Source organism: Pollachius pollachius (assembly GCF_949987615.1).
Source record: "Pollachius pollachius genome assembly, chromosome: 9".
Taxonomy (NCBI): domain Eukaryota; kingdom Metazoa; phylum Chordata; class Actinopteri; order Gadiformes; family Gadidae; genus Pollachius; species Pollachius pollachius.
This window is the reverse complement of record NC_136942.1, coordinates 19,118,312-19,132,985: the sequence shown is the minus strand read 5'-3', so window position 1 is coordinate 19,132,985 and position 14,674 is coordinate 19,118,312. Positions and strand designations below refer to the sequence as shown.

The window sequence follows — 14,674 nt, the reverse complement described above, 5'->3', positions numbered from 1 at the left end:
TAGCTCCCCATCTGCACCCAAACACATTCATTAATTGTTACGAAATGTTATGCTTATCCTATTTAATTATTAAATCACTTGCAAGGACAAATTTGCATGTACTTTGTTAAAACAAGACACAATTGGCAGTGCAGAAAAGTACAGTAGGAAAATCTGTAAGGCACAAATATTGCAACTGTAAAACATACATTCAAAAACGCGTCAGTAGCCTCTTGGTACAGCAACAGGCTGCCAACACACCATGATCAACACAGACCCATTGAGACGCAAGATACGGTGAGGCAGTCATAGCTTCCTTTAATAGGTCATCTCATCTTGACCCCTTGTGTCACTGACTGAACGCAAACGCTGGTAATGCACTGGCGTTAGTGTCCGTCTCTGGAGGAGCGGTGCTTCTCTACCGCTAGAGATGGGTATCGCCACGGTTTTAACGGTACTACTACTCTTATCGATACTGCTCATCGATGCGGTACTTTAACGGTACTCATATCGGTTCTTTTTTTGACTGAGTCATCGAATTTATTCGCAAAATATAATAGAAAAAATATGATTCATTAAACTATTCAGCATGAATACAATTTACAAAATCCACCTTCAAGATGTAAATGTAGGTACATTGTGCTGTTAATGTCACATGACAACAATAAATATCCTAACCCGCTAAAAAATTTATAGTTTGAGCATTTCAGATATAAGTTATGAATGCCCCCATAGATAAACAATCAGCGGGCCAATTACGATTAATCATTAACTCTTGTTTGCATCATTAATTTAACTCATTATTAAAACTGTGCATTTCTCTGCCTGTACGAGGGACACTTTCACTAAATGTTCTGCATATTGCTCGTGTTTTACGCTCTTACATGAAAAGACTTGTTGCACTTGAGGCAACGAGCATTATCAGCGTCCACACTTTAACGTTTAGTTATTTCCCTCATTGTCTTCTGTGTGTGTGTGTGTGTGTGTGTTGCAGGGTGTTGCTGTGTGTAGTGACAAGCCATAGAGCTGCCCTGTCCTGGCTCGCACAGGCGCTCCGAGAGAGAGAGAGAGAGAGAGATCTCTTTTTGATTGGGAAAAGAAAAAATTCATCATAGACAAATGTTTAAATCATATGGCCTAATAGAAACAGAGTTGTTGAGAAAAGATAAATAATAAATCTATTTTCTTAATATCTTGAGTACCGAGAGCAGAAGCGATAACCTCGGAGCTTATCGATACCACAATCTTTAGTAGTTTATACTCCGATGCCGGTATAATACCACGTTTCGGGACCCATCCCTAGCTACAGCCACGTTACCCTTCCTCCTAAGAGATGGAGGGAGCCCAGTGTCCCCGAGACGGGGCCGTGGCCCCGAGAGTGGACCCTGTGACCCCGAGACCAGACCCGGTGCTTCCCGCGGACGTGTTCGCCACGCCGCTGGTCTCGTGTCCCTCACCGCTTGCTTTGGTCTTTAAATAAACGGCGTAGAAGATGGGCAGGACGACACCGATCAGCAGCATGGCGACCACCAGGTTCCACCACTGGAGGCCCGAGGCCCCGCCCTGGCCCGCCGCGGCAACGCGCCGCCCGCTGAGCCGAGACCTCGCAGACAGATCCGACGCGGGATGGGGCAAAATGTCCCCGCGGTGGTCGCTGCTCTGGATCAGTTTCTCGATGTCGTGGTCCACGTCTTTGAAGAAGTCCGAGACCTCCTGTAGACGGGGTGGCGCCTGGGCCCTACCGTCCTGAAGCGGCGGGGAGGAGACCGGCGGAGGACTCTGGCTTTCCCTCCGAGGGCCGCTCAGGTCTGTGTAGCCCTCCGTTAGGAAACTGTGCTTTGGAACTGGGATCTTGATGGATTTCAAAGCAAACAAATCTTGATCGTGGAAAAGGCCGTTCACACGCTTGATGTCAGCCACCTGTTACATTTGATTTAATGAAAAACAACATTTTTAAATGTTCAAGATATTTATATAACCCTCTAGACCCCTTTGTGACTCACTCAAATGTTAATGGTAGGTCTCTAGTCTAGGTCCCACAAGAATCCATTGAAAACAGTGACGTGGAATGGGAATGTGATGTTTTGGAAGATGTGCCATGTGTGATCCATATGAATGCCAATTATACACTGACTTCAAACATGGCTGGGTTAAATCAAAATGGGTGGGAAAAACTGGGTCAAACACCGCTCTTCCTGCAGCGTATGTATTGTGTCACAAACAGGGCTAGATGAAGCTTAGTGAAGGGAGAACCATCGATAGTTATCCTACCCTACCTTTACACCGTATCGCAGCGCCAGCTTGTTGAGATTGTCCCCCTCCTGCAGCTCTCTCTCCAGCAGCTGAACGCGGTCCGGTCGGCCCTGCTCAGGGTGGACCAGAGGGCTGAGCTCAATGGCGTTCAAGTCCTCGCACTCCTCCTCCTCCTCCTCCTCTGAGGAGTCGGGCTCTGCTCGCTGTCTCCTGAACATGTACACCTGGCCGTCGGCGCTGGCGTGGACGTCTACGGGGGCCTGGAAGGCCTGGGCGGCAGGCTCCACCCGCCGCATCCTTCAAACCTATAGCCTACAGGGAGCGTAACAGGCGCACGGTTTTATCAAGCCTTTATAAAAGGCTCATAGCTTGGGAGCGCACATTGCATTTATTCATGTCTTGTCAAGCCCTGCTGCAGGTTATCGGACCAGTCTCTTCTAAAACTCTCCTGCGCTACGCAGGCCTAGTGAATCAACATGTACAGCCTTGATACAGACCCATCGACTGTAGTACCCAACGATGTAATCAACCACCAGGTAATGTGTGGCAGACGTTAATACAATTTGATGCAATGAAAAGGAGCAGTCACTGTCAACAAACAATATCATATTGGATGAAACCAGACTGGTGGGCCTCCGCTGTCGAGCCCAACTTAATAACAAAATATACATATTGGGGAGTATGTCACTATTAAATACGATCAGATAAGAGAATATACTTTAATCAATAAACGGTGTTTCAATGGTTATCTCCGCTGGGCGGATGAATGTAGTACAGACAGGCTGAGTCACTATTTTTAGCAGCCTGCCAAACATGAACTTGTTGGCCTTTGAATCCGATGACCGCCATTGGGTCTAGTGAAGCCCACCCAAAAACAGTGACAACGAATGTTAAATAAGTACTATTTATATAATAGAAGTACATATAAACATGCTGCATAGATATTTTGACAATGTGTATATTTCTGAACCGCATGAAGTAGGGTTACCAGTTGAGACCAACCGATGAGACACCAAACCCCTTCCTCCAACTCCCCTAGACTAACCGCAAGCACTGTGTTGCCAGATTACCCGCCCAATCTTGGCGGCAACACTGGCTGCAGACAGTGTTGCCATATTGGGCGGGAGATCTGTCGTAATCTGGCAACACCGGCTGGCAATCATGTCAGAGAGACAGCTATGGTAGCTAACCAACAGTGTAAATCCTTTTTTTTAAAGTATCATATTAGTCCTGCGAACGATGCATGATACTACTTACAGACTTCCAAATAGTTTCAGCCAACCCATGTACCATTCCACACGTGTATGTGGTCTGACCATTGAGACTGCAGCAAACCAGCGTCACTACAGAAAGTACCAGTAGTTGCTTGTCTAGTCTTTTGCTAGCGAATAATTCTTCCTTTAATGGTGCGCTACAAATGAGGGTGCATTACCGCCACCTGCTGACCAGGGGGGTGTACTTCAATAATAACATCGTAACCATGTAGGCGTATCATGTTGTAGCGGACATACAAGTATTGCAAATTATTATCAATTATTAATACATTTGTATATTTGTGCGTTTCTATGTCTCCTATTCAGAGGCTGAACAATAAATAATCAACATACAATAAAAAAACATAAAACTAAATTGTCATGTCAGAACCACATTACCTTCTGCCTAAACTTTTATATTTAAAGCATACAGAAAGAGGTAGGCAAGAAAGTAACGAAAGGAACTATCGGGATCTTCACTTGTTTAGACTATGCACTATTTCCCTACATGGACCACTAGATGGGGCTATGGGTCTTTAAAACTACTATATCTTTGAAACTTTAACTAATGTATGTGCTGTTCTTTCTAAAACAAATACTTACTTATTACTTCTAAAACAATACATATAAATAATTTACTTATAAAATCTGATAATCAACATATATAACAATGTGTACAATATAAAGATAAACTGAGACGAAATGTGTTGTTGGCAATATCTACTCATACACTTACCAACAATACGTTACCTAACAGTTGACTTTAGACCAGTTGACAAAGACCATGTTACAAATTAAATATAAAAGTATGTATAAAATCAAGCCTATGGCTAAGAAAAAGAATACATAAATAAACCCCCTCACCAACCTTATGGCGAGCCAATGAACACAGATTATTAAAGGGAAGTGAATACAGTTACGTAATGATGCAATTATTTCCCATTTGTAAATATACCATATGTTAATTTGCAGAAGAAACCATTGAATTACATGATTGGCTGCTCTGCAATCTTTCAGTACATTCACTGACTTAATGTTTATTAATGTAATGCCTCAATAAAATGAGCATATCTATTATCTAGACTCATTGTGCATAATCTTAGGACTTTATCAATAACCTCATATCTGTACACATGGTCTCTTCATCACATTGGATATAGGACTAAACTACAAGCAGGGTTCGCTAAATGCTAAGTTAATAGCGGTCATGCATATTCTAGTGTTTCCTTCCGCATATAAAATGCATATCCATCCAGCTGGAAACAAGCACTGACCCCCAGTTGACTCCTGTAATGAAAGCAGCATTAAAAGCAAATCTCATTTAAGAACATTTTGAGGACATGAACCTTACCAGTCACATAATTGAAATACAGTTCATATGCAGGCTTAAGCCTTCATGCTCGAATATATATTTTCTTCTTTACATAATTTGCTTAAAAATACACCTTCTATGTTTCCATGGGAATGGGGAATAGGGTTGAACTAAACCTTGTTGTACTGTATACAGTCTCATTTGTCCGACCTTTGGAACGTGGAGGAATAAAGCGTAGGAAAGTAAAGTGAATGTTGCCTCAGAGGGAATCATCGTATCATTTACATTCCATTCAGATGCACGGTGCGACGTGCGCTCTGTCCAGCGGAGCGACATAACGCGCTCCCTTTCAGGGCCACTGAGCAGCTTGTCCAACTGACAGAGAGGAGATGTGGGAGGGGGGGGGGAATCAGAGACAGGGGGAGAAATGGAAAGAGAGCGAGAAGAGAGGGATACATGGAAAGAGAAAGAGGAAGATAGAGAGATGTAACAAGAGACGGAAATGGAAAAAGAGAGATGGAAAAATAGAGTATAGTAATGGGGAAACAGCGAGAGAGAGAAGGAACGAGGGAGAGAGAAATGGAAAGGGAGACAGAGAGGAAGAGAGAAATGGAAAGGGAGAGACAGAGAGAGAGATGGAAAGAGAGACACAGAGAGAGACAGAGAGATTGAACGAGAGAGAGGGATGGAAAGGGAGCGACGGCAAGAAGGAACGAGAGGGAGAGATGGAATGAGAGAGTGGATGGGAGGGGGGGAGGGAATGAGAGAGTGGATGGTGGTGGGGAGGGAATGAGAGAGTGGATGGGAGGGGGGGAGGGAATGAGAGAGTGGATGGTGGTGGGGTCACGGGGGTATGTACAGTGCATGCACCGTCTGCCTTAAGAACAAAAAAGCCTTCGCTTGAATAATTCAAAACTGTGACAAAATATTTATTGCGGTGAAAGAATGTTGTAGGGCAGGTCTATGAGCTAATCTTAGCGAGGTCATTTGATATCATGAACCACAATCCTGTACCAGCTGTTGGATCAGAGCAGCAGGCGCCTTTTTTGCCATCATAATTCCCAATCTACAGTGGGTTTTACCTTCTTTCCTCAACCAATGATTTGAGAGCTACTGAATTGGCTGATATATATGATAATATACTGAATGATATATTTTTGTTTTATACTAATCTGTGGAAATGAGAATGTCATCATGTCCCACACCTCCCCCTAACCTACATCTCTAATGGAGATCTTTTGATCTTTATGTTTTCTGTCATTTTTGTATATCCATTGCTCATTTCCAAAGGCCCACCCCCCTCCCCCAGCAGTTGTTTATTTGCTGTGAAAACACGGCAGCAGTTTGGGTCCTTACCGTTTGGATGGATGTCGACCCGGACGCCAGGTGACTGAAGGGTGCGTGGGGTTGGTCTCTACAGATCCCTGGGTGGGCTGAGGGGTTGGTTTCGGGGAATCAAAATGAATCTTCCCGGCTCAGGGTCATGGCAACAGTTCACAAGTTTATTGATTAAATGCCAACTGGCCAGGTGAAAGTGATTCACTGCTCAGCAGTGTCCTCAGTCAACAATCTATCATTGCTACAAGACCATTCAAACCATAATATATATACAGTGTGTGTGTGTGTGTGTGTGTGTGGACCTGTGTGCATGTCTATGTGCATGTGTGTGAGAGAGATTTTGTTTGTTAGAGGTGTATTTGTTTACGTGTGCGTTGCATGTATTGGAATACTTAAGATCATAATGGTCATAATGGTCATGCTAATTGACTTTCATATTATCTGTTAATACGTTGCGAAGAATTAAGCTTCACCTTTCTAGATGAACCCAATGAAGTGCAAATCAAAATGCTGAAATTATTGCCCAGCATAAGAATTGCTTGAGGATTTCTCCTTTAGATGTCTTTAGATTGTTCATTTGATGATCATCCCTATAAATACACTGGAAAATGTGGGTTTTTATTCTCAAAGCCTTGCCAAGCGCCACGGTGAGCTGGGAAGAAGTCTTTACACGCTGTTCATGCTCTTAATCACACTGTCCCTACTCTTCAACATGCAATACGCTGGAGAACTGCAAGCCACTGAGGGCACGGTTTTGGGCAAAGAAGGCCTGCAACCACTTCCCCGGCGCCCAGGGACCGAGGAAACACTTCTGCTGACCGGGGAATTGGAGCCCACGGTGGATTACATTAGTTCAAACCCCGACCCCTTTAGGTCAAAAGGGACAATGTACTGGCAGTCCTGGTCCTTACTGACACATAACCTTGCCCTGTCACTACCCTCACCAGCGTGTCAGTGGGCATTAACGTGATTGACGCTGAGCGAGCGTTGGAGCCCTATGCGTTTGGAGGCTCTGTATGACCTCGCCCTAACCCATGCCAAGGCTAGGACATTTGGGGCATGGCACTGGATCATGATTCCTTCTCTGGGTGTAGCCTGTATCCACTTTTGGACAAGGGCACTGCCTTTGTACCTTCATTTGAATTGGAGATGAATTCCCTGTGTTGTTTTTGAAAGCCAACACCGACCCTTTTTTTCATTTTGATCCCTCTGATCACAGAACAGCCCGATGCGATCGGAGAACAGCCAGATGAGATCAGAGGACAGATTAGGTGTTGTGACCCAAAATAAATGTTCTGTTGGATGAGTCAGTAACGGCAGATCTCATGTAAAACAACTCACACAATACAATTGAGTGGGACTCAATTTTATATCTGTGAAAAAGGTTTTGACCAAAACCGGGAAACACAACAATTTGGCTGTAATGAAACCCATTTCCTCTTTGCTGAGACCAGAGATGAACAGATTAAACAGACGGGGCATTTGGTCTTCAGCCAACCACGCATGTTCCACAGTGGACATGGCAAAGAGTTGAATTGTCCAATGAGGGTTTCCTTCGGTCACTTTGGTATTACTGTTGTCGTCATAACAGAGCAAAAGATCCACACAAAGACAAAGAACTGAAGAACATTAAGCAGAACATAAAGAAATCCTGGTAATATAAAGCTAGTAGTCACAGTTGACTTGAACTTCCGTTTTCGGGTTCAGATCCAATGTCTGCAGTCTACCTGTAGGCATCTTTGAGGAAGATAGCTACAGTGTAAAAACGTGTTTGAGAAATCTGATGTTTTAAGGGAAACATTAGGAATGGGCCATTCATTGTCTTGGATCCAGAATCACTCAATTCAAAGCAGACGGACATTGGCTAAAGGATCAAAGATAGCCTGAGACACAACACACACTCTGAATCACCATTACAACCTGCTTCCACTACGAGTTCTTTGAATTTCATAGAAGCTTCTTATGTCAAGGTAAAAAGTTGAATAAACAAGAGTTATACATTGATTTAAGTAATACTGAGTAGTGAGATGTAATGCATTTCAGCCATCTAGGAAATTAAAAAATAATCCTTAATTAATATATATATTTTCATTTCAGTTGAGATTTATAGACTCAGATATGTACTGTACTCTTCTGGTTCAAAAGAGATGTGTGTTACGTAAGGGAATGAAGTATTTATCTTTATACATGGAAAATACATCAATAAATTACACGAGTGGCTGAGAGCAAGCGTAATGTACTCTGTTTCAACTGCTTGTGAGACCCGATTATTTCTCACAACTAAATATCTATATGAATGCCATTTTGAAATACCTCATATGGCTGTTCATAAGGCAATAAAAACATCAAGAAAGCACAACCAAAATTGTGATCGTTTGTCTTGAGGTCAAATACAAGTCACATGCAGCTCTCTATCTCCGTCTCACTTCTGACCTGGGGATGTTAATAATGTATATGTACGGCTCTGCGGGTTGAGGCATGCGTTTAACCATTACCTGACCTGGGGAGGCATGCGGCTATAGGTTCACTGAAGATGGGAAAGATCAAATCCTTTAAAGTATTAACATTGACACCAGCACTGGGACTTCAGTACATTCCAACAACTACTGTCTTAAATGCAACCAACGTACAACATTGATTCTGATGTGTAATACTGGCAGCAGTCCTTTTTTTGTTGTATCTGTTGAACACAAATATGACAACAAAAGACAACAAACTTTTTTATTGAAAGAAAGTACACTTTGCCTGTGTACAGCCTGGGGTTTAATGTGATGGGTGTTTACACTTGGGCTGTGTCAGCTCAGAATACATTTGTGAGAACTGCCCCTCTGTTCCCTCCCTACATCTGCCCTCTTTATTTACATCTATTTTAGGTCACTATATTCCGTCAGTGAACCAGAAAGCTGAGCTCGAGCTACAAACTTCGAACATGCCATTCTGTTATGGATCAGAGTGGAATCCATCAGTGTCTGAAAACAATGGAGAGGGAAGGTGATCTTTGAAGTTGTAGAGACTTGTAAACTGCATGTTGGGTTATTAATAGAATTCTAGATAATTTTCCTCACATAGGGCAGCTTGCTATATGAGGTCAATTCAACATATCAAAATAACACTCAAAATAACATGGTTAAACTCTTGTACTGCAAAATAGAGCTTAAAAGCTGTCCTTAAATGTCATTCTTAACAGAACAAATCCGGTAACAATATTCATATCAATACTACAAGATATCAGCACCTGCTGTCACCCTATAATACACCTGCTACCACCCTATAATACCAGCAACATTATATCTTGTCAGATCCATCATTTCCTTTTTTAGTGTATTGTAAACCATGGAACAATGGCGTGACTTCATAGATGTGAAGTCTCCTCGGCGCGTTCCCACTGGGAGCAGAATAACCAGAACGTTGACGCGATGGGAAAGTGATGGACCACTGTAGAACACAGGGCGCCTCCGCCTCTCTATCATGTTGTGACTCTGATCCCGCTGCCGGCTCCAGGAGACAATAGGACGAGACAAGGCTAAACTGGGAGTCAAATCGAAGGTTAATTGGAGCCAGATGAATGTCAACCAATTCCACCAAATCACCCAGGAGGGATGCTCTGCCCTGGGTGGGAGAACGCTGGAATATGTGTTGCACTTTATTAGCGACTTCCTTGCAAATGGACCTCCTGAGGAGAGTGATGATGACATGTTTATTGCGTCGCTTCCCCTCAGAGCAATAGGGAGGGAACCCAAAGAGAGGGCAAGGAAGAAAGAGAGCATAAGAGCTTGTATGTGTGTTTGTCTGTGTGTGTGTGTGTGTGTGTGTGTGTGTGTGTGTGTGTGTGTGTGTGTGTGTGTGTGTGTGTGTGTGTGTGTGTAGGCGTGCGTGCATGCGTCTCTGTGCATGTATGTTGCTTGATAGGCTGCATGTCAAGTCAGTATATGTATTGGGGGCTGTGGTTCCCTGGGAAACGACAGGTGTTGGCATCAGATCCTTGGCATCATCATGCAGTCATAACCTCTCCCTCCTGCCTGCCCCCCCGCCAACCCCAGTTAGAAGAACCACAACACGTGGTTCGACATGAGCACAAGGGTTCGACATCAGCACAAGAATGGGACGAATGTGGGCCAATTCACCCATGCATTTGGAATAGGAAGGGTGCAACTCAGACACACAATGTGGGGTTTAGGGGGGATCCGAGGGTACTTAAGCATGTAAAGTTTATTTCGCAGTTTTCTTTTTTTCTTTTTATTTTCATGACAAAAATTATTCCAGTTCTTCTGAACTTTTAAAGCTGAGAAAATGCATTTGGAATTCTCTATTCTAAGGTTAATTGGAGCCAAAATGTCACCTCAGACTAGCAGTTTACAGAAAAGAAATTGCCCTGGCTCTTTTGTAGAGAGAAATGACAGTGGCCACATGGGGTTCGTGCCCAGTTGTTCCATCTGTAATGGTCCTACATTGTGTGTGACCTGGACATGTCTGATGTAGAATCTAGGACTGTCCCCCCCTCAAGATTTCATCAAATTGATATTCCTGGCCTCTTGAGGGTTAATAATAAGTGTGTTGTTTGATGTTGCACTCCTTTGTTCAAATTGATAGCAGTCCTGCTGAAAGGAGGCCAAAGGACATACTTGTAGGAATAAGATAGTTATAAAAAAGGGGAAGAAAACAACAGCTTCTTCCGATATTGACATTTCACACCCAGTTGGGGGTCCGCGGCAATTTCAGGGACAATCTTTTTAATGACATTTTCTCTCTGACTTCAGGTAATCGATTGAGACATATAGGAAGACGTCTCACAAGCTTCCGTTCCTGCGGCCTCGGAGGCTAAGGATAACATAAAGGGATTACCATTCATGTAAGGAAAAGGTACGGCGCTTTTCCGTCTTAATTGGTCGAGCTCCCTTTCTACTAAGTTAGATCCAGTCTAGGGGAGGCTGGCAGTTAGTGAACTGGTCAATTAATCTTTTCCTCTCGCATAATGAGGCTGGGGGATTTCTCCAGGCTGCCACTTCACACGAGGCGGTGGATGTGCCCAGAGGAACCTCACTGTCTCCCCACCAAGTGACCTGCCAATTAAAAACGTACCTCCCTAACCTCACCAGGTGGCAAATTGGCGTGACCCAGGCTCCAATAGAAAAAGGCTTAACTGTGACCTCAAATCAACTTCACAGGCACTAGACAGGAAGCAGGCCCATATCCCCCATGAAATCAAATTGTTTCTTGTAAGACTTTATTTTGTGCATGGGTATAATTCTGCCCTGTTAATTTTCAGGGGGTAAATGAGCAGAGACTTGTTTGGGTCCCCCCCCCCCACCCCTCGCCGTCGTCTGTGGCAAAGGTTTTACTCCCAGACACGAGGCACTGTGTGGGTCTTTGATTGTGGGTCACTTTGGACGACCTTGTTTTGTAGTGGAATTTAAATTAATTTCTTTGTGGGGAATTCGATAAAAAGAAGGATCAGTCCTAATCAAATACAAAACGTGATACCAGCGTGGAAGACTATCACCTTTGACCTCTGGTCACTGGTGAGACACCGAAGGGGGTTGTTACTATAAGTTTTACTCAGTACGGCCATAATGCATTCTCATTGATTAGGGGGACACACATTGTAAGCAGTAGTAACTTCGTAATTGTATAATTGGTCAAATTGAACTAATCTATAAAAATAATTGGATTAATGTTCTCCTGCTGGAATAAGCCAGGAACATTAAGGTCACTTTCTATTGATATTTGCTTTTTAAAAAAATGTACGTGATTTAGAAAAGTATTGAGAAAAAGTTGAGCTGACTAAAGAGAGTAAGGGTGATTTGCTAACACCACCAACCTTTGCTTCTATCTTACTCCCTGTGAATCCAAAGGTTTTGTGTTTTATATGTGCTTTAACTTCCGAGGGTCCGGAAAGGGCTGTGACTCCTGTCCTGTTCTGTCAGACACCTGAGCACAGGCAATACACTCTCTTGAATCTCTTGACTGAACCATAATCATTACACCCACTACCCTGCCCTTGTTCTTTATATAATTACACATTGTTACTAAGTTGTTCTATATCCTTCTTCTAAAAAAAGGTGTTATGCCTTGAGCCTTAGCAAATAATGTATGTTTACTTATTACATGGTATTCAAGTATGGAATTCAATTTTAACATTTGATTCCGGACCAATCTGAAAACTGTATTCCAATACCCAGTGTTGACCAGAGATGGTTATTTCCTAGAGGTTTATGTTCAGTGTTCAGTTTCTCTTTAAAATATAAAGGTTTATTACCAGGTATTGTACAGGGATTATTATAGAAACCAAGCCTTGCAGTTTTTCGCAATCATTTTGTCAGTAAAAATTCAGAGTCAGAATACATGTTGGGATGAATTAGACAGGGCTTTTCAGTAGTCATTTTTACACTGCCAAATAGGCCTGTTTTATACCTGCGTTTTACACGGCATGGCTTGACTCTGAACACCAATTTCTCCTCTTGAATCCTACACATATTGGGGGTTTCATTTTCATGTAATGTGATTAGACAACATCACGGTGCCTGGGTTGGGTTGAGGTGTTGCTGGGTTGTCTCTACAACCGAGACAACTCAACATGAGTAGCTCTAACTTGAGAGACTGTGAAATCTGTGAGCTGCTGACTATAATGGGAGAGAAGGAGATGCAGTGACTCACATTTAATGAAAACAGGGAAAGATGGTGTGATCTACGAGAAAGCAGCAGAGACTTTCGTCGGGTAAAAAACATGTAGTCATCAAAATAAAGAATATGTTGGCGTTTTTGCACTTGTAAATAGTTAATCGCGTTTGTAGCCTACATTCAGAAAATTATTCTAAAGCGGTCTACTCTCCGTGCGTAGTCCTACCTACTCCAATGAACCAAAAAAGCAGGCTACTTGACGAAGGGGGATAATAGCTGCTCGGTTTTACACACAGGTAAGACAGGTAAGACAGTGAAATTGCAGGGAGTGCCAAGCCGCGACCGTACCGGCTTGGCAGTGTAAAAATGCCTTGTGTAACATATTTATGCTGTGGTTTTAAAGGACCACATCAATACAACATTGTTGTAATATCCTCGTAATGCATATCTGATTCAAACATTGAATTATTGTAAAAAACAGTCATTCCATGCTCACCAAATCCCGTGACACCAAATCTTGTGTAATCATAATGTGTAACATTTCAACCAGCTCGTAGCTTCAATCAACACATCGGAAATCAATGCGGATCATTAATGATTTTTCAATAAATGTATTAATTAAATCACATCCTATAATGGATATGCAGATCAGCCTGTACCTCGCTCTTGGTTTACAAGAATCTTTCTATCGACGTTCCCATCCCTCCCACAACCCAGCCAGTCCAGCTCTGCCTAGTTCATGTCCCACAGCAGCACAGCAGTCAGAGTGGACAGAGCTTTGGAGGCTTATGGCTGACATAATGTTATGAATTGTTAAAGACATTGAATTTTGTAAATGGTAATGTAAACCACTTTGAATTCACAATTGAATATCATACTTAATTATAAGATTTTTCTTTTTGAATCCACCTCTTATAAATCAAATACAATGTGGCATTTCCAGTGATAACATTTATAAAAAACAATTTAGAATAAAAAATATTCACCAATTCAGATACAAACATGTATTCCAAATAAGATATTCATTACTCATATTCAAGTCGTCAAAATTCAGATCAGAAATGTGAAGCTATAAAAATGAAAATGAAAACTGAAGGAGCAGGGTATTAAGCTATTGACACAGAAGCGAACCAGAGGAGAGTCTGTCCGTCATGTGATCAAACCAGTATGTCTGATCATATGTCTGATCGTCAACATTTACAGTCGGATATCTAAGCCATCCGCTAAGAGGCACAGGCCTTTTGTTTCTTCCTGTTTGCTGTGGCCAATGTAAGCAGCGATTTCAGAATATCCCCCCCCTCCCCCCCACATTGCGTGAGTCGGTCCACATAAAATTCTTTGCCCTACCGACTCTACGGGGGAGGGTACCATCGCGTGCCTTGCCCCCCCCACCACACTCTGAGCCAACCTCCTTCCCCTCTCCCTGACTGGGTCTCCAGACTCATTACCAGGGGGGGTCCTTTGCTTACTGGGAAGGGGGCAAGTTGTCCGGTTTGTGTGGTTTATGTTTATTCAAACCCGGAGCTCAATAAGCACAGGGGTTTGCAGGGGTTCAGAAACCATCTCAACACAACAGCCATGATGACAGCTCTTTCCCACAGGGGTGACAACTGTGGGCTGAATACTGTTCATTTATCAGGTCCAGTAGTTTTAACCTCTAAACGCTCAACCCTGTTTTAAGAATTACCGCCTAAATGACAGGTCAAAGTATAAAGGGCATGATAATATCTGCATACAAAGTGGCATAATACTAGCAATTTATGCCCAATTATGTAAATTCATTGAGCTGATTTGTTTCTTTTGTGCCTATTGAGCTCTGAGTTTGAACATACATAAACAACATCAACTGGACAATTTGGCCCCTAACTGCTAACTGAGGCCTGGCTCTGAGCCTGCAGAGTCTCCCCCTCTCGTCAAAATG

The 14,674-nt window shown here is 42.9% G+C and overlaps 1 protein-coding gene across 1 annotated transcript; it reads right to left on the bottom strand.

Annotated features, from left to right (window-relative positions):
• Positions 1-256: 256 nt before the first annotated feature.
• lysmd4 (LysM, putative peptidoglycan-binding, domain containing 4) lies at positions 257-3,608 on the bottom strand. Its single transcript, XM_079742900.1, has 3 exons — positions 3,490-3,608; positions 2,256-2,544; positions 257-1,899 (listed from the first exon to the last, which is right to left on the bottom strand). The coding sequence occupies exons 2-3, from the start codon at positions 2,526-2,528 to the stop codon at positions 1,306-1,308; spliced, it is 867 nt and encodes a 288-aa protein (XP_079599026.1). The 5' UTR covers positions 2,529-2,544; positions 3,490-3,608; the 3' UTR covers positions 257-1,305.
• Positions 3,609-14,674: the final 11,066 nt, after the last annotated feature.

What these genes read in the sequence shown, in the direction of transcription:
- lysmd4 (XM_079742900.1), bottom strand. Translation starts at nt 2,528, where the DNA reads ATGCGGCGGGTGGAGCCTGCCGCCCAGGCCTTCCAGGCCCCCGTAGAC. An exon ending in CGCTGCGATACGGTGTAAAG is followed by an intron (nt 1,900 to 2,255) that starts GTAGGGTAGGAT and finishes CAAATGTAACAG; the next exon opens with GTGGCTGACATCAAGCGTGT.